Source organism: Netta rufina (genome assembly GCF_964035555.1).
Source record: "Netta rufina genome assembly, chromosome: Z".
In the NCBI taxonomy this organism is placed as follows: Eukaryota; Metazoa; Chordata; class Aves; order Anseriformes; family Anatidae; genus Netta; species Netta rufina.
This window is the reverse complement of record NC_140126.1, coordinates 61,969,874-61,989,985: the sequence shown is the minus strand read 5'-3', so window position 1 is coordinate 61,989,985 and position 20,112 is coordinate 61,969,874. Positions and strand designations below refer to the sequence as shown.

Below are 20,112 nucleotides of genomic sequence, written 5' to 3'. Positions count from 1 at the left end.
GACTGCTTCTATTAAGCAGATAGATTATTTCCTGAAGTTGGTATTCTCAAATAATTTAAATGTTTCAAGTCCCTAGCAGTTATGATAGCTGGCTTCTGTCTTGTCTACTGAGAGAAATGTTACGGGGATAAATGAAAGACTCAATCACCAGAGCTGTGTAATTCAACTTAAAAACTGATTTCAGTAGGACTTTAATACTTGAAGGTGATTTTAAGCAAATGAGTAATAAAGTGTTCAGTTGTTGCCATCTTGTTCACATACTCGTGCGTTTAATCATTTTCAAAGGTTGCTAATTCTTCTTTAATCAATTTAGAGTCTTATTTGTGGCATTTTGCATTTTTTAATTGTTTAATAGGCAATCTTTTATGTACCTATACCTGTTATCTGTAGTTTTTAGTGTCATAGCTCCTGATAGCAGAAGCAGTAAACTCTCAGCTAACCTTGGCTCTTTGAAAGTTGTGAATTGTCCTGTGTTGATGCTCCTAGCTTTTCAATGATTTTCTGAACATAAAAGTTACACTTCACAAAGTGTAAGCATAAGTTGGGAAGTTTTTTGTATATGCTTATTGTGCTTTTGAACATGAAATTTAAATATGTGCAAGTTGCACAGCTGTATAATTCACTTATTGTATGCAATACTGATATCAGTATGTGTAAGCGTTACGGACTCCCCAGTTTTATTCAAAGTTGCATTTTGTTAGGAATCAGTCAAAAATACTAATCAAAAACTTATTAAAGAGCCTTTTTTTTCCACCAAGTAAAAAGCTTTAGTAGGATGGAACGTCTTAATGCCAGTTAGTGGTGGACACTTCAGAAACTTGTACTACCAACAAGAATGTGGTATCCTTTGACTGCAGTAGAACAGGCCTTGCTTTAAATAAAAGAAATGGCATTTTTTTTAAATTAAACTTGTTAAATGCTCTCATTCCAGCTTCTCTTTTTAGTGATTAGGTTTGACAGTGTCCTCCCCACTTCCCATTTGATGAAGGTGAAAAAAGGGTTAGAATGAAGGCAACAATAGAATGAATATTAAGACCTAATAGCCTTCTGATGAACTGAGAAATTTTCAGATGTATTATTCCGTGTGGAATTGTAGATTTTCCTCATGATGCAATATCTTTTTAGATGACGGAGATGGCTCATCAAGTTGTAACCCTGCAGTGTTTAACTTCTACAACTACTTAAGAACACATCCTCTCCTGTTGAGACGTCATTTTGGCTCTTCTGATGCTTTTCCTACACACATTTGCCTGACAGTGGAAAATGGATTAGCTGACAAAATCAACCTAGGTGAAAGACGACTTTTCTTCACCACGGCATATGCTCATTTAAAAGCCGGTTGTCCTATGTTGGCCTTAGAAGTGTTATCAAAGATGCCCAAAGTTGTCAAGAGGTCAAAGCCATTCTGTAGATCCCCTAGCTTAATGGATACTAGTAAAGATTTCTCACCATCTTCTCCAGTTAAAGAGCTGGAAACAAAAGATCAGGCTTCCAGTGTTGATTGGTCACAGCCTGTATTGAATGGTCTAGGGTCATCTTCAGATTGTTCTTCGGGAAAACACTCAAGTTCAACTCTTTCATTTGACTGGAGCCAACCAAGCATAGTATTCCAAGATGAAGATTTGAAACTACAGTCAGACAGTGATGAAGGTGATGAGAGTGAAGATTCCTCCCTGGTGATGAAAGAGCTAAAACCTATGAAGAGAAGTGAAAAGTCGTATGAAACAAGCTCTAGCTACACAGAATCTTTTAGTGCAATTGATGAAAAAGATATTCTGAGCCCATCAGAAGATATAATTTCAGCTCAGCTGAAGTTTAGAGCATGCTTGAAAATTCTTACCGTAGAGCTTCGAACACTGTCCACGGGTTATGAGGTAGATGGTGGGAAATTGAGGTATCAGCTTTATCAGTGGCTTGAAAGAGAAGTGGTAGCTCTTCAAAAGACCTGTGATTATAGTGCTGAAGTAGAAGAGATACAGTCAGGAATTAATGTGATGACAGAGGAAATTGCATTACATGAAAATACTGAAGACTTAGCTGACCAGCAAAAAGCCATGCTACAGAAAGAAAACTTTCAGAAAAGACGTCAATGGCTTCTGAAATACCAGTCTCTCTTACGAATGTTCCTTAGTTACTGCATACTTCATGGTTCTCATGGTGGAGGTTTGGCATCTGTTAGAATGGAATTAATCTTGCTACTGCAGGAATCTCAGCAGGTATGTGGTGGAAATCAATTTATGTTTTCTCTGCTTCAGAGTTGTAGATTTTTTGAATGTTTCATATTCCTGTTGAATTTTTTTAATATAAATTCATGGAATCATTAAGGTTGGGAAAGACCTCCAAGATCATTTGGTCCAACAGTCCCCCTACCACCAATGTCACCCACTAAACCATGTCCCTAAGCACCACGTCCAACCTTTCCTTAAACACCCTGGGATGGTGACACTACCACCTCCCTGGACAACCTGTTCCAATGCCTGACAGCTCTTTCTGAGAAAAAATGTCGCCTCATTTCCAACCTGAACCTCCCCTGGCACAACTTGAGGCCATTCCCTCTAGTCCTATCATCTGTGAGAAGAGGCTGACCCCCAGGTCCCCCCAGCTTCTTTTCAGGTAGCTGTAGAGAGCAATGAGGTCTCCCCTGAGCCTCCTCTTCTCCAAACTAAACAACCCCAGTGCCCTCAGCTGCTCCTCATAGGACTTGTGCTCCAGGTCCTTCACCAGCTTTGTAGCCCTTCTCTGGACATGCTCCAGGGCCTCGATGCCCTTCCAGTGAGGGACCCAAACATGAATACCATACTCCAAGTGCAGCCTCACCAGAGCAGAGTACAGGTCACCTTCCTGTACCTGATACAAGCCAGGATGCCGTTGGCCTTCTTGGCCACCTAGGCACCCTGCTGGCTCATGTTCAGGCAAGCATCAACCAGCACCCACTTGTCTTCTGCACAGCTTTCCAGCCTCTCTACCCCAGGCCTGTAGCGTAGCACGGCATTGTCAGGCCCCGGCACACAGCCACGTTGAACCTCATCCAATTGGCCTCTGCCCATTGACCCACCCTGTCCAGGTCCCTCTGCAGGGTCTTCCTACCCGCCGGCAGATTAACACTTCCATCCAAGTTGGTGTCATCTGAAGGCTTAATGAGGGTGTCCTCGAATTCACTCATCCAGATCAATAAAGCATACGAAAGAGGATGGGCCTGATTTTTTTAATAGCATATACTTGTTTTATTATAAATGTAATGCTTTGCTTTCTGTAGATTATGGATTTCTTTTTGTTACTTTAGAACTTCCTTCCCTTCTTAAAAGTTTTGTTCACTTTAGGAGGCTCTACTATCATTTTGTGTGTGTTCACACATATTTCTTGCTTGTTTTTAGGAGCAGTCTGTACAGATACCATCCACACCTCTGCCAGAGCAAAGCTCCATACCTCTCCTATTTGCTTGCACAGCTAGTGTCAAAACAGTGGTGGCTAATCCATTGTTACATCTTGGTAACTTAACTCATGATATTTTACATGCCATAATAAACCTTGATTCACCACCTCATCCAGATACTCAGAACAACAAGGTGCGTATTTTTGGCAGTACTTTGGATTTCTTGTTGTCGTTGTCCAGTTGGTTTAAGTCATTAATGTTTTTCTGACAGCATGAAAACTTCCTGATATGTCTTCCAGGTAAGTAACAAAACCACAGAATGTAAATATGTTCTGCTGTAATATTGATCTTAGGCTAAAAATAACATCACTGAATTAGTAGACTGACCTCTTTCAGAACTGGATGTTTGTCCAAGAAGACATCCGTTATGGAAAAGATGTTGTACTATACCACCAACATCACAATTAGCAATGTCACAATTAGCTTTCTGAGAATACAGTCATAATTTCTGTTATATTAATGGTAAACTCCGTATCTTCAGTCCTACACCTAAGTTAAATTAAATTTTGAAGTGTAAAAATTGATTTTCTGCCAGGTGCAAAAATCTCAAATGCTTTTGTCAAACATCTCATATGTTCATACAGTATAATATAACTATTTTATTTTTAAGTTAAGTTTCCCTAAGATTTCTTCTGTATTAATGCTGGGACTGGAAGCTAGACCTAACCCTTTAGGTTAAATCTTTACTGCAGTTTTACATGCGTTAAATTTTGCTAGGGTTGTATGGAGGACGCTGATGAGATTGATTTCTCAGTTCCTCATCGAAAGTTCCTCATCTTAATTTCAGAGGGAACAGACAAATAAGTTTTTATAATAAATTTTAACCGAACCATTAGGTCACCAGATGCTCTAGCTCTATATAAAATTGTGTTTTGTGATACATAAAATATCTATCAGCTACGACAAAAATAATGATGGTCATTGTGATACTGAGTACATTGTGTGTGTCGGAGACCTGTACGAGAGTTTGTGAAAAGCTAAGATGCAGTCTTCGTTATGAAGCACAGCATTAGTAATTGTGAACCAACATATTAACATGCTGTCTTAGGTATAACTCAGAACTGTTACGTAGTGGTTTAAGATGGTGGTGTTTCTTAATAGAAGACAGCGCAGCTAGAGCTGACCTTTGATTATGGATTGTTGGATTGTATCAGTTTTACTGAAAAGTGAATCAACCTAACTTGAAATTAATTCTGAAGAGAATGTGGCTTTGTTAATTAATTTTTGCCATCAGTACTTGTAGCTTCCATATTAAGTGCCACTGTTATGGCATTTAATGCATACAGATATATGATGCTAACCACTGTTCATGTTATGTGTAATACATTCTATAAATCTGTGTCTTCCAGATATACGTAATGCATACCTTAGCAGCATCACTCTCTGCTTGCATCTACCAATGCCTTTGTGATGGCCACAGCTACAGGTAAAAGGTCTTTGAGAAGCACTTTTTAGAGAACAGTAAAGATGCAGTTACTGTTATACAGTGTACTGTGTATACAGTGCACAGAGCAGTACTCACATCTGCCTACATATAGCAAGGGTTATGACTTGAATAGTTTTAAACCTGTGTGGGTTGAGGGTTTTTTTTGTTTGTTTTAATAAATATGACATTGCATTTATGTTTTACAGTTCATTCCAAGCAAATCAGTTCACTGGAACAGTGTATCAGACAGTGCTATTAACTCAGCGCCACTCTCTAAGAACAACAAGCTTAGAAGATACAGTGACTCCAAATACATCTCCTTCTCAGTGGCCAGGTATCTTGAGTTGTTTTGTTTCATTCTTAATGAAAACTTGCTTGTGTAAATCCACTCTTACGAGCATGTAGCCATGCTCCAGACTTTCTAACAAAATAATGGTAAAAATAAGTTCTTACAATTAAAGATTATCTTCAGTTTTGAAAATCTGTAAGCTAGTAATTGTGTTTATTCCATAAGTTGAGTTGTTTGATGCATCTTTCTTACTAAAAATTGTTAGCTGGTGCTCTAGTAGAGGGCCACTAAACGAAGTCTGGTGAATTACTGTCCTGTGCTGTAGTTGCTCCCCCTGCTGGCAGCAGGTCAATCTCACTACTTTTTACTCTTGAAAATGACTTCAAAGGCAATTAGCTTGTGCTCCAGCTCAGAATGATTGTAGCTTAGGTGCAGCTGTTCAGCTAACCTAAAACTATTGAAAGTGATAAGTTTATGATAAATAATATATATTATACAAAGATCTGTAAAGCCTGCATACGACTTACGGTAACAGTTAGCCCATTATAAGATGAAACTGTACCAGTCCCATTAGAGAGTCTAAGCTACATAAAAGATTTGGGCTTCGGTTTACAGCAGTAACTTCAATGTAAGCAAAACAAAGAAATATGTTTTCATAATATGGGATTTAATTTCACATTAAAGAACTCTTTTGGAGAACCTCATCTAGTGTTAGTGTTTGATGCTACGTTACTTCAGCCTCTCGGCCTTTCTGTCACTGTATCTAGAGATTTTGGAGAGAGATCAGTGTGTGCAATTGGAAGAGTAACATATGAGCTGTAACTTTGTCTATAGCTTTTTGTGTTTTCACTTATGTTCACAAAGTGAGACAGATGATGCCATATCTGAAACTCTACAACTGTTTGTAGGGGTATAAAAACACAGCAAAACACTTATAAGATAATGGGTAGTTTAAGTTGACAACCATGATTTTTGTATGGCTTTACCACTGTTAAGTGGGAATACAGCATTTTCAACACAGTGGAGTTAGGTTCATAACTGGTGAAATAAGCACCATAGGAAAGTCAGTTGGAAGATTAATATTTTTATTTTAAGTGTAAGAATTTAGTAGTGTATATTGAATACATTGTGAGGCACTGGATTAAATATAGAAAATAAAGACGTTTTCTGAAAGAAATAAGGAGAAATAGTTTCAAGAGAAATTGAGGTACAGGGAAAGGAAGATTCATGCATATTAGAGCTGGCAGTGTTATATTTAAACAAAATTCAAATTATTTTTTCTGTTTTTTCTCTTTTTGTTGAAAAGTTGCTAAGTATATCATCAACTGTAAGTCCAAAATATGAAGCTGAAAAGCTATGACAAACTGTTAAAAATATAAGCATGTCACCCCTGTCTCCTGGAGTTTTTGATATCCTCAAACTTAGAATTTTCAACACTAAAAGGTAGTAAATGATGTAAGTTGTCATTCAAAATAATGATCAAGAAATATCAAAATAGTCAAGGGTGAGTTCTCCCCCCAGTGTGTACACATGCACACAATTTTTCTTTTTTCTTTTTTTTTGTCATTCTGACAGGAATAACAGCTCTAGTACGTCTCCTGAATTCTGCTGGTGAGGAAGCTCAGCCAGGGCTCACGGTTTTACTTTGTGAAATTCTAACTGCAGTCTATCTGAGTCTGTTCATCCATGGCCTAGCAACACATTCCAGCAATGAATTGTATCGAATTATGGCTCATCCACTTAACAACAAAATGTGGTCTGCTATCTTTGGAGGAGGAGCTCATACGCCCAGTAGAGGACAGCTGCAATTAAAGACAAAAGCTGGTTAGTATTTTTATTTGTTACATTTGTGTGTGGTTTTTTTGACGTTAAAAATGATTTGACTGCTGAAATCTTAAGAGTAATTTATTTAAACAGCTTGTGTTCAATAATAACACAATATGGTTTTAGATCTGCAATGAAGAACAAAGAACTAAAATTATTAACACGGATATTCTGTAGAAGAGAATAGGAAGCAGAAATGAATGGCTTTGAAATAGTTTTTAAGTAGTACAACTGCTGTAATATTAGGGGTTAAATTCATTTTATATAGAAAATTTTCTGTACTATTATGACCTAGTTTTTAATGTTCATTTTAAAGCTTTCCAGTTCTGTCCTAACAGGAATATATTCCCATTTTACAAATACAGTATGTTTTCTCTCTTTGGCAGGTAGGCACTTCTCAATGCCTAGCCCACATCAGGTAGTAGTGTTCTCCATGGAATGCGTGGGGTTTTCCAAATCTCTAACTGCCTTCAATACTCATAGTCCTACCAAATCTTCAGGCAAGATACTAGATTTAGTACTAGGCCTCTACATGCAGTTTGCTATGTGTGATTTTTTGCATATGTAGAAAGAGAGAAAAACTTCTGTTTGCAAGCCATGACATCAAAATTTAAAGCGATGTTTTGTAATGATAACAGCAGTTGAATTGGGCCTTTAAAAAAAAACAAAACAAAACAAACAGAAAACATGAAATTGACAGTGTTGTAGTAATCTTACTATACTTCTGTTGATATCAATTTTAAACAGTTATTTTGACCATGGTTTGAAATGATCAGAAGTGTTTCATATCTTTGTTAGAGAGCTGCTTGTTTTGCTTCATGAATATAAGCATTATTATGCATGTGGATTTCTAAGTGTTCATCTAAATGTTACAAAGAATAGTGCCTTGTTGCTGTTTAATTTTGATAGTCTGAGAACCCTTTAGGAAAGCAAACAACCTTCAAGTTTTAAATTTGGATAATAAATTATTCAGAATGAGTTTTGTAATATTTTTGGTACAGATTTCTACTTTAAGGTAGTTGGACTTCTGTAAAACCAAGAGCAATGATCATACATATCAACTATCATATCTATCTTTTTTATAAATATTAATCTACTTAAACCATGGTAACTTCATAGAATCATAGAATAATTAAGGTCAGAAAAGACCTCCAAGCTCATCTGGTCCAACCATCACCCTACCACCAATATCACCCACTAAACCATGTCCCTAAGTATCACACCCAGCCTTTCCTTAAACACCCCCACAGGGATGGTGACTCCATCACCTCCCTAGGCAACCTTTTCCAATGCCTGACCACTCTTTCTGAGACGAAATGTCTCCCAGTTTCCACCCTGAACCTCCCCTGGTGCAGCTGAAGGCCATTCCCACTTGTCTCATCGCTAGTAATCTGCAAGAGGCCGATGCCCAGCTCCCACAACCACCTTTTAGGTAATTGTAGAGAGAAATAAGGTCTCCTCTGAGTCTCCTCCAGACTAAACAACCCCAGTTCCCTCAGCCACTCCTCATAAGACTTGTGTTCCAGACCCTTCAGCAGCTTTGCAGCCCTTCTCTGGATACATGTCAGGGCCTTGATGTCCTTGTAGTGAGGGGCCCAACACTGAACGCAGTACTCGACGTGCACCCTCACCAGAGTGATTGTTTAATCAAACTTCTCATTCTCATTGTAGATCAGATCAGTTTTCTCTTTGGCATTTAATAAATATTTCCAGCTGACATTTTGTTGAATATGCTCGCCTTATCAGGATTGCATAACTAGAAACCAAAACTGGCTTCTTTTATTGGCAGTTCTAAGTTTCGTAGGTATTGATAACTGTATATTGAGGTATTTTAATGTTGCTACTACTGTTTTGAAATTGAGATAACTGTCTTTACATAGCAAGATATCCTGAATGCTTCTAAAGGCCTGTCTACTTTGTATTTGTCTTAGAAATGACTGCTGGCTGTCTGATTGCAGGATTGGTAAAACTGTTGCTGGAAGAATAAAGAAGCTGAAATTGAAAATAAATATCAATTTGTAGGGACAATCGGTCACTGGAAAAGGTGGCTAATACAGCTGTGGAATCTTGGGAGTTATTCAGTGCTTGAATAAACAAGGCCCTGACTAGCTTGACCTAAGCCTGTCTTGTTTTGAACATGGGGTTTACCAGTGGCCTCCAGAGGTCTCTTTCAACATATGTGATTCTCAGATTCCATAATCCTATTATTCGTTTTTAATGCATGTTTGTCTAGAGCAAGTAGAGAATGATTGAATAAGTAGAACTCTAGTAAGCAGAGGAATCAGGTTTAAATCATATACATTTTTGTTCCCTTACCTATTTTTGTGCCCTTGTCTATTTTAATTCTGGCATTCAGCCTTGAACACGGAGAAGTGACTCTAGCACTTAATTTAGATTTGAAATAGTGTCCTACTTTGTTGTGTATAACTTGATTATTTTTATAAATTTACTTTTATATTTTTGTGACATGTTTTCACTCTCAAATGGAGATCAAAAGCCAAAAATTCTTAACACAAAGAGTTCTAGTTAGATAACACTGTGATCCTATAGTCTTACATGTTCAGCATACGTCTCTCCCTGTCTCCATCAGTTCTATCGCACTTCCATCTGAATGTGGTTGTTAATCTACAGGTTTCAAACTTGTTTTAAAAGGTCATAACAATACGTACATAGCTGGCCAAGTTGTTATGTGACTTCCCTTGCTGTCCCTTGCTTACGTTAACATTAGCACACAATCAGCTTTGGAAGAAAATACCTTGTAATATTAAATTTGATCTCTGTTATTAGGGTTTTTTAGTCACAAAATAAAAGAACAGGAACAAAAAAAAAATATATATAGGTCTTGATAGTCTTGTAAAATTCTGACCTATGTTCAGAACTAGTTTAATGAAAAACTATCACTCCATTTCTTTTCACAGAAAAAGCATAGCCGTTCGAATGCTTCCTTGTATTAAACTTTTCAGCCACATTTCTTGTATTTGCAGTTGCAACAAAAGAATTTGACAAACTGAGTTAGCATTTGAGAATTCCCATCCTTTCTTATGTCTTAAAATAGTGGATATGTTATGTTTTTAAAGAGGTAATTAGCATCTGAAAAATAACCTTATTATTTGTTGTGTGAAATAGTGTTAAAATCATATTTCCTATAGTTTCTCTTCAAAACAGCTGTGTAACATAAATCTATATACAGATGGTATTTTCTCTATAATACAGAGGGTTCTTAAGGAAAAGTTTGAATTTTGTTTTAACAGTTAGAAATCCATAGTTTCATTTCATATATTCAATTATTCCATGCTGCAAGAATACATTAAATGCATAACTTCTTCCAGACTGAATATTTTGCAAAGTATACTTTATAGAATTAAAGTCATTTTGGGTTTCAGATGTAGAAAAGACATTGCCAGAAATTGGTTAATATGTGACTGCAAGAACAAGTTAATTTTCTCTGGTGATGATGTTAACTTTCCAAGCAACTAAAAAAGCTTTAGCACAAATATTAGTCCTCGTTACTGCTGTAGTTGGACTCCTGTAGGGAGAAATGATAAACTTTGTCACCTCTTACTATGATGACTTGTGTAACATAACATAGGTTTTGAGAAGCAGATGAGCTTATCAGAACAGTGCTGAGCACTTCATTACTTGTGTGGCCTTTCTATTCTCTATTAATGTCGTCGTCTTCTTGCTATTACTCTGTCTCATTCTTATTTCAGCCAGCCATTAAAACAGATTAGAAATTGGCCTGAGGTTTGCCTTGTGACAGAGCTATCTAGGCTCAGTAGAAAAAGCCTTAAATGATCACAACAGAAAAGGCCTACGAAGTTTGTGTATGCCACAAAGCTCTTCATTGTGCTTATCTAACTTTTTCAGAGGTTTGTGATCACCATTTACTAAACTGCCCATTACATAAATAATATATTCAGAAACATCTGAGAGGTTAATATATACTTAGAGCTTTTCAGTGAACTGCTACTCCTTAAATGATACATAAACACACAAAAAAAAGTTATCATGCATATACAATAATCATATAATACACTACAACTTGATTACTGTAATCCTGTGTAACTTAATGGGTATCACTACTGTCAAGTGCTAATTTAACAAATTAACAAATTTAACAAATTCATTAACTTGGTTACTGGAGCCGCGTAGACCAGGGTTGTTGTCCATGCATAAGCAGAATATGATGATGAAAACATCAGAGTTTGTAACCATACAAAAATGTCCATCGCTGTAGACTTCTACTAGGATGCTGTTGACATGGGCATTTATAGCTTCCCAAAGGATTACAGGAATCTGTGAAGGGCTTTACATTTAGGAAAATGATTCAAGGTGAGATTCAGAATCCACATTTCTTTGTCATGTATCTGCCAGTCCACCTTGTTTTGGGCTTCAGCAGCACTGATAATTGCAATCAGGGTTGATGCTTTTTAAAGAACATAATTTTATATCTATTTAAGACTTGCATTTTTATTAGCACATTGGGGTGTTGGCGCTTGATACATGCATACAATCTTCAGTAAGGCAGAGTATGTCTGACCTGCATTTTATTTTGGGGGGGGGGAAATTGAAAGAGATCTGCCTCTTTGCACTTTCTGGAGAGGTAGAAAGGAGGTCACACGGGCAACAGATCTTTTGAATATTGTTGCATCTGTTAGATCTCTGCAGGAATAGAAGAGTTTTACTTGTTGGAAAGATTTTTTTTTTTTTTTTCTTGGAAGATAACATTAACACTACAATTGTCTTATAATGGGACTGAAAATAAATATTTTGAATACAAAATAGATGTAAAATTTGCAAATGAATATAAATGGTGATCTGAAATCCCAAATGACAAAGATTTTTAATAAATTTCTTAGTTTGCATAAAGTTTTTTTGAATGCAAAAAAAATAGATTGGCATCAGTACTATGTATTTCTAACCACTCGGATGATTGTACTGTCATTGCCTTTAATATTGGATTATATTTTAATGGGCAGCCTGTGGTAGTCTTAAAAAGAATAATCCAACAGAGTGGAAAGAATACTGTTTTAAAGTAAAGCATTTGATTTTTGAAGTCTGCTTACAAAAACAATCTGCAAGCATATACTTGCTTATTTCTGTATCATGCAACACTTGCTCCTTATCTTTATGCCTAGTGAGTTTCTATTTTTTTAAGCAATTGCTAGTATTTCATACAGAGTAATGCATGTGCATGCTCTTTGTTAGCTGATGAGCTTTAAATAATGAAAATGCATTGTACTGCAGCTGTAATGTTTTTGGCTTTTAATACAGGTAAGTGTTTTTCTAATAATAGCCCTTACAGGAAAAAGAAAATGACGTTACAATAAAGTAGTACAAAATATGTAAAATATCTCAATTTCGAGTTTATGCTGAAAGATGAGATACTGCCTTCATCTTTTACTAAATTCTATATAAATTATCTTATAGTTCCACTGTTTATAGTCCACTTTGTTTCTGAAAATCCTTGGAAAGACATTTTTTTCCTAGCTAAAAAGTTGACATAAAATTCCATCAGCCACTGCAAATACAGAGTACTAATTTGACCACTTAAAAAAAATAATTCTAAAACATTGTTTAGATATGAGGCATTAAAATACAAAAGCTTTTTCTTAAATAAAATTGTCTTAAATCTTGCTTTCCTCAGAGTTTACAATTGCCTTAGTTTATGTGATGAGCATGTGAGTTTCATATGTGGAATATAACTGTTCTTAAATGAGCACTGTTTTTCTTTTGTCCAAGGTGTTATGTTAGACCTTCTGTTTTCAAGTCAGGGGAGCACCCATAAGGGTTCTGAAGGAAATGATCTTTCAGCATATATCAAGACTCTATAGTCCTCTGTGGATAAAACATTTAAAAAAAAAAAAAAAAAAAAAAAAAGCAAGGGTGTAGGAAATACTTACATGTAATAGCTCCCTCCAGACTTACAGAAGGATGCTGGCTCTTCATGAGCCATCTCCAGCTTTATTACAGGAGAAATAATTTAAGAAGCTTCAGGAGTTTGTTTTGCGGTCCCTAGGTAGCAGAAAGAAATAATGGAATTAAAACATAGATCACTTTTTTACTTTTGTGATGTTCTTACTAGTAGGTCAAATAAATATGTCTGGCCCAACATGTTGAGAATTGAAGTCAGTGATAATGGGTATCTAATCACCCAGTTAGCTCTGCATCCCGAGGCTGTGGATCTGCATGTCTTGGAACCTTGTCTTATTACTGCTGTTACATCAGCCAAAGACTTAAGCCATAAGGCATACCCTATTCCCCTTATCAAGTAGAAGTGTTTAGATATGATCTTTTATGACTAGTGCTACTACCTAGTGTTATTGTTGTTCTTTGGATAAAGAAAAAAAAACAAAAACATTTGAATGAAAGATTTTTCTCTCAAATTTTTTTTTCTAAGTGAGCAAAAAATAAACCAAGGGATGGGGTGAAGTGAGTGAGTGCTTAAGTATGTTTCATGGTTCTTCTGTTCTTAACAGTTCTTAAATCTTACCTAGAAAGGGGGATTTTGAAATACTTAAGAAAAAAACTAAAAGTTTAATATCCATAAAATATGTATTGCAAAATTTGTTAATTTCAAAAATGTTAAAAAAATTGATTCCTTTTCATCTTAATCTTTTAACTTTCTCAAGCAAAATAAAGTTTGATTGCACTGATTTTTTCACCTTAGAAACTAATATACATGTATAATGTATACAACTAAAATATATGTATCTACTTTAAAGTTATAAGTAAATTTTACAATCAAGTAAGAAACGGATTCAAGTCCACTTGAATTAAGGCCACCTTGTTACATCACATCTCTTTAATTCCCTCTCTTCCTCCTCCCTCTCACTACAAAAGTGTTCTTTAAAGCCAGACTACTAATTTATCGCCTAAGGACAGTGACAATCTGTATCATTCCTTCTCTACCAATAAAAAGGCTTTACTGAAATAAAATTCACCTACTAAGAACCAGAATGATTTCAGGTTATTAGATGGTTTCGTGAGCTTCTTTTTAAGTAAGCCATTACTTCTGTATTTGTGAAGTTCATACTTGATTAACAAGGAGAGATCTGAAACAAAGCCTGTTCATTTATCTGTCATATAACTGCATTAAGACTTCTCTGATAGTCTGAATAAGCTGTTCCCTTGAGTACTCTAATTCTTGAGAATGTCATTCAAATAAATCTCTTAGAAGCTCTTTATTCCGGAAAAAATAAATGCTGGGGGGAAGTGAGTGGACCCCTCAGCTCCTAGGAATTTTGTCACAGGAGTATTATTATAAATTACTAGTTTTTGCAATTATTCCCTGTTTAATAAGGTATATATTGAATTGTATTAGTTAAAATGGGACCTCTCATGTTTGCTGGAGATACACATTGTTAGGAGAAACAGATACATCAGAATTGTACTAGTTAGGAGAAATTACAGACCTCCTCTGGAAGAGTTGGTTAAAATTTGGAGTAGGAATAGCAATCTGGAGTATGTATTTGCTCTATATATTCTGGAAGAAAAGGCTGTTGGCTTGTCTTCAAAAAAAAAAAAAGGCATAGATCAGTATTCATTAGTGCTTATAGTGCTTATTAAGGTTTGGTTTTGTAATATTGTTGCTTGAGACATTATATGTGCATCTGTAGGAAGAAAACTAATGCAAAAATAATACTTAAAAAAAAAAAAACTAATACTTTGCTATGCCATATTGTTTGTACTGGGAGGTTGTCCATTTCTGGAGTTCCAGGTCTGTATTAGTTCTGCATATTTGAAGATTAACATTCTCTGTGTGTATTCGCTACAGAAATGTTAAGATAAAATTCTGAAAGCTTATAGTGAGGAAGGTTTTTTAAATTATTTTCTATTATGAATCCCATTATTAAAAGTAGTAGGGAGGTAGAGCAGACAGCACTAAGCAGCATGTACTTTTTTCTCCTTTAGATGATGGAGAGAAACAGCAAAAACGTTTCAGGCTTTCATCAAAAACCTCTCCAAAAGAGAGTGCTCAGTCACCTGCCTTGCCGTTAGTAGATCAAGAGTCTCCATCTGACAAAGAAAGATTTATTCCTCCTGAGCTTAGTATCTGGGATTACTTCATTGCAAAGGTAATTTTTGGCTATTATGAAAGTTAAAAATCTTCTATCACTTCTCCAACTGTAAGTATTTTCTGCTTAGTCTTTGTCCTAGGTATCAGTTTAGATAAATGACAAAAGCCACCTGTTGTTATGACTCGTATTCATCTTTTTCTAAAATATTGTCTATAGCTACTTTTATTTAAAACAGTGTTCTTTTAAAAATGCTGTTACAAAATTAGTTTATTCTCAGGTAATGTTATGAACAAAACAATACTTTTTACAGTTATAGACGTGGGTTAGCTGTTCTGATGAATGAGGAAATGTGGGAATTGCAGAATCACAGAATGGTTAAGATTGGAAGGTGCGGGCCTCTGGAGGCACCTTGTCCAGCCCCTGTTCCAGCAGGGCTACCCAGAACTGTTTGCCCAGGACCACGTCCAGGTGGCTTTTGAAGATCTCCAAGGAAGGAAATTCCACAATCTCTCTGGGCAACTGGTACCAGTACTTTGTCACTAACACAGTACAGAAATGCTTCCTGATGTTTAGATGAAGCCTCTTGTGTACCAGTTTGTGCCCATTGCCTCTTGTCCTGTGTGGTGGTTTTACTCGAGTGGGCAGCCGAGCTCCACCACAACCGCTCTCTCACTCCCCCTCCTCAAAGAGGAACGGGGAGAAAATACAATGAAAAGGGCTCAAGAGTTGAGATAAGGATGGGGGGATCACACAGTAATTATGGTGATGAGCAACACAGACTTGGCATAGGGAGACAGTAAGATTTATTGCTTATTACTAACAAGCTAGAGAACTTAGAAACAAAGGAGAGAAAGCAAAAGCACCTCTTCCTCCTCCACCCCCCCAGGCGGTGCAGGGGGACAGGGGAATGGGGATTATGGTCAGTCTACAGCGCTTCTTCTCTGCTGCTCCTTCTCAATTACTCTCGTCCCCTGTACTGTGGGGTCCCACCCACGGGATGCAGTCCTTGATGAACTGATCCGGTGTGGGCTTCCCACAGGCAGCAGCTCTTCCAGAACTGCTCCAGATATGGGTCCGTACCACGGGGTCCATCCCTCAGGAGAAAACTGCTCCAACCTGGCTCCCCTACGGGCAGCAGCTCCTGCCGGGTCACCTGCTCCTGCGTGGTCTCCTCTCCACGGGCTACAGGTCCGGCCCAGAATCTGCTCCGGCAGGGGTCTTCCACAGGCGGCAGCCTCCGTCGGTGCAGGACCACCTGCTCCACCGTGGTCTCCTCCACGGGCTGCAGCGTGGAACCCTGCTCCACTGTGGTACTCCATGGGCTGCAGGGGGACATCCTGCTTCACCATGGTCCTCACCACAGACCACAGGGGACTTCTGCTCCAGCTCCTGGAGTGCCTCTCCCCCTCCTTCTACACTGACCTTGGTGTCTGCAAGGCTGTTCCTCACTCCTCTCACTCTCCCAGCTGCTGTGTGGCGCAGTGTTTTTTTTCCCTGTCTTAAATCTGCTCTCACAGAGGCGCAAAACAACATCGCTTACTGGCTCGGTTCTGGAAAACAATGGGGCCCTTACCAAACATGGGGCAGCTTCTAGATCTTTCTCACAGAAACCACCCCTATGGCCCCCTGCTACCAAAACCTTACCACGTAAACCCACTGAAAAGAGCTTCTGTACACCATCCCTCCAGGCATTTGGACAATTTAATAAGATCCCCCTGAACCTCCTCTTCCCAAGCTGAACAGTCCCACCTCTCAGCCTTTTCCTTGTAGGAGTGGTGCTCCAGTCCTTCCATCTTCCAGTCCCTTGACCGTCTTTGTGGCCCTCTGCTGGACTTTCTCCAGTATGTCCACATCTCTCCTGAGAAGCTTTTTTATCATCTATTTAAAATAGGTGAAATAAACTTGTATATTTAATGGAAATCAAACTACATTGCCTAGTGTCAAGTTTACTGTCTGAGATCTCTCTATGTAGAAAACTACCTATTATTATGGAGTCCTATGGTGCATTTCTATATCATATAGTAGCCATATTGGCAAAATAAGTATGCAAGCAGTGTTTTAGGATCAAGGAGAAACAAGAAACTGCAAATACTGAATAGCACAGTGGGGCAGTGATTGTAGGCTTGTCATAAATATTGAACTCTGTAGGCAGGGGATAGGATTTTTTTTGTTCATTAGGGCTTTGAGCCCTTGGATGAACTAGAAAGAGAGGGAATGTAATGGTGGTTTTGGCTTTTCTCTGACAAATCCAAGTTTTTGCTTCCTGCATGTGTTTTGATGCACCTGATGTAAAAGGAAAGCAAAATAAGAACTGTAAAAATGTTACGGCTTTCATTTTCAGCATTAGAATTTTGAATAATGTAAAAAATACTTGTTAAAGTAGGTAGTGTTAAAAGTATGCAGTGTTTATCATAGAGTGGTACCTGTTCAGTCTCATCAGGTGGTCTCAAACCTGCTCTTTGCTTACAGTGGGGAGGGACTTTGCTTCTTGAGCCCTCGTTGCAGGTTCAGGGACTCAAGAGATGTGGGAAGCCTGACTGCCAGTGAAGACTGAGGCAGAGTTGCTGTTGAATACTTGAGCCCTCTCCATGTCTGTGGCTACCAGTTCACCCTTCTCATCCATTAGAGGGGGCACGCTCTACTTTTCTGACCAACATACCTGTAGAATCCCTTCTTGTTATTCTTTGCATCCCTTGCCAAGCTCAGTTCCATGCATGCCCTGGCTTTCCCGATCCTACCCCTCCACATTTGGACTGCATCCCTGTGCTCTTTCTTCCCAGGCCACATCTCCCTGCTTCCACTGCCCGTGCATTTCTGTATTGGGCCTCAGTTTGACCAGCAGGTCCTTGTTCAGCCATCCCAGGTGTCTGCTCTCCGTGCCTACTTTCTTACACAGGAGGATGGAGAGTTCTTGTGCTCTAACGAAAACATCCTTAAAGAGTTTCCAGCTCTGTTCAGCTCCCTAAGGAGTTCCAGGGGATCTCATTCACTGGGTCTTTAAACAGCTTGAAGTTCATTGGAACTTCGGGGTCCTGACTTTGCTCTTAGCCAAGCCCATATTCCTCAAGATCACAAACTCAACCAGGGCATGGCCACTGCAGCCCAGACTACCTCCAATCTCAACCGTTTCGTCTGCATTGGTGAGCACCAGGGCCACCAAGAAGTTATCCTTAGCACACTCTAGGAATCTTCTGGATTGCTTACAGCCTGCACTGTAGCTTTCCCAGCAGACATCTGGGTGATTGAAGTTCTGCATTTATGGACAGTTAACCTTTTCATGAGGTACAAACTCCCCATATTACTAAAGTGAGTAAGATGAGACATCTGCTTTTTTTATAAAACGTTAAATATTACAATGATTTATTTTTAAAAAGGTAATGTAAAACTGTATGTTTGGTAGAAGATACTCAAGGAATATTGTGTAATTTTTTAGCCTTTTCTTCCATCACAAAGTAGAGTGGAATATGATTCAGAAGAGAGTCAGGAAAGTGGTGAAGATGATGATGATATTGATGGAGATGTGTTTGCATCAAACTCACATAATCAGGAACATTCAAATTCAAATTCGTACAGGTGAGTATCTTAGAATGCAGGGTCTTCTGCAATGGTTAGATTTGCACTTCTGGCCTTTTACTTTTGAGATAATACACCAGTTACTTGATATTTTCTGGAAGTGCATTATCTAGACTTATTAGTTATTTTTTCACGATGATTATTTTATTCATTAATACATGGTACAGTGGTCTTTCAATTTAAAACATGTATAATATTCTGAAATACTGTTTATAATAATCAACAGTTTATCATGAGGATTTAAAGCATTAAGAAATTGTAACTGAATGCCTGAAAAAATTAATTTTCTGATTGGTGAGTGACTTATATTTTCTTGATAGCTGGTCATTGATGCGATTGGCAATGGTTCAGCTGGTACTTCACAACTTGAAGATTTTCTACCCTTTGGCTGGACATGATCTTTCAGGTAGTAAGCAACAGAGTTTTCTCTTTGTATTTAATGGTCATGTTTTGAACAGTAAATATGTTTGAATGTTATTTTTAGTCCTGAAGTTTTTTTGTCATAGTCTGGGGTTAAATTGTTCTGGTAATGTTTACCATAATGTTATATTTATGAAATAACATTGTGAGTGGTTAAGAGGAGTGGGTGAGCAGGAATGCCCAGCAGTTAGCAGGAGTCTCTGCGTATTTATTTTTTTCTATGCCTCTAAGTCATGCAAGAGTGTTTACAATATTTATTTCTTGGTGGAAACCCTGTATTTTTTTGTAATTCAATTTACATTATTCCTACCACTTGTTTAATTTCTTCTAGAAGGCTATTCCTTTATTTAGCAGTGGTAGCACAAAGTAGTTAATGTGTGCAAATACTTGCAATTGTCAGGTTGAAGTTTGAATAAAGCTTATTTTTGGAGATATTTGAAATGCACTTAAACATTCAGCTGAGTTGTCTACATTGTGGTTATAGGGGAGAATTAGGGTAGTTTATTATTGTTTGCATGTCATTCTAGAGCTTCCAGTTAGCTCCCCGATATGCCATGCAGTTCTGAAAACACTACAGCGCTGGGAACAAGTTCTTCAGCGACGTCTTGAGCTATATGGTGGTCCACCTCAACATTATATTTCAGTTCATGCTTCTGAAGATGCTCTAGCTGCTGGTCCTGCATTGCTTCGCCATAAAACTTTACTTGAACCTACAAACACTCCGTTCAGGTGAGTCTAATTTCTGTAAGTGCTGACTATAATATAGTAAATACATGAAGTGCTATGTTGTCAGTGCATGTGATAGGCCACAACTTTGTGTCGTGCTAGTTTCTAGATTTACTGTAATCCTTTGTAAAACTGTGGGTATGCATCAGAATTCATGCACATCTGGTGCAGAGCAAAACCAGAAAAATCAGTAAGTTTCTATTTTTCTTTTTTAACTAGTAACAATATGGGAGAACTGTGGTTGACAATAAAATTAAAAATACCAAATTTGCCCTGAGATGATAATTAAGGATTAGTAACAATTAAATAATTGTCCCACCTTTGGAGGGAAAAAAAATTGTTCTTGTCAGTATCTTTTCGTAAAATCAAAGAAGAAATATTTAATAAATTGTATCATTGT

The 20,112-nt window shown here is 37.6% G+C and overlaps 1 protein-coding gene across 6 annotated transcripts in view; it reads left to right on the top strand.

Annotated features, from left to right (window-relative positions):
* Nucleotides 1-20,112, top strand: part of DMXL1 (Dmx like 1) — a gene marked incomplete at its 5' end in the record, with an annotated part of 91,663 nt that overhangs the window by 53,155 nt on the left and 18,396 nt on the right. For 3 of the 6 annotated variants that reach the window (XM_084305055.1, XM_084305059.1, XM_084305054.1), the window contains 10 exons: nucleotides 1,126-2,216; nucleotides 3,375-3,566; nucleotides 4,783-4,859; nucleotides 5,066-5,193; nucleotides 6,724-6,972; nucleotides 7,359-7,472; nucleotides 14,887-15,050; nucleotides 18,427-18,566; nucleotides 18,887-18,972; nucleotides 19,514-19,715. In XM_084305055.1, coding sequence (XP_084161181.1) covers nucleotides 1,126-2,216; nucleotides 3,375-3,566; nucleotides 4,783-4,859; nucleotides 5,066-5,193; nucleotides 6,724-6,972; nucleotides 7,359-7,472; nucleotides 14,887-15,050; nucleotides 18,427-18,566; nucleotides 18,887-18,972; nucleotides 19,514-19,715 — 2,443 coding nt within the window. Of the gene's footprint in view, nucleotides 1-1,125; nucleotides 2,217-3,374; nucleotides 3,567-4,782; nucleotides 4,860-5,065; nucleotides 5,194-6,723; nucleotides 6,973-7,358; nucleotides 7,473-14,886; nucleotides 15,051-18,426; nucleotides 18,567-18,886; nucleotides 18,973-19,513; nucleotides 19,716-20,112 lie in introns of those variants that run through there. The other 3 variants (XM_084305057.1, XM_084305056.1, XM_084305058.1) reach the window with 2 other exon arrangements.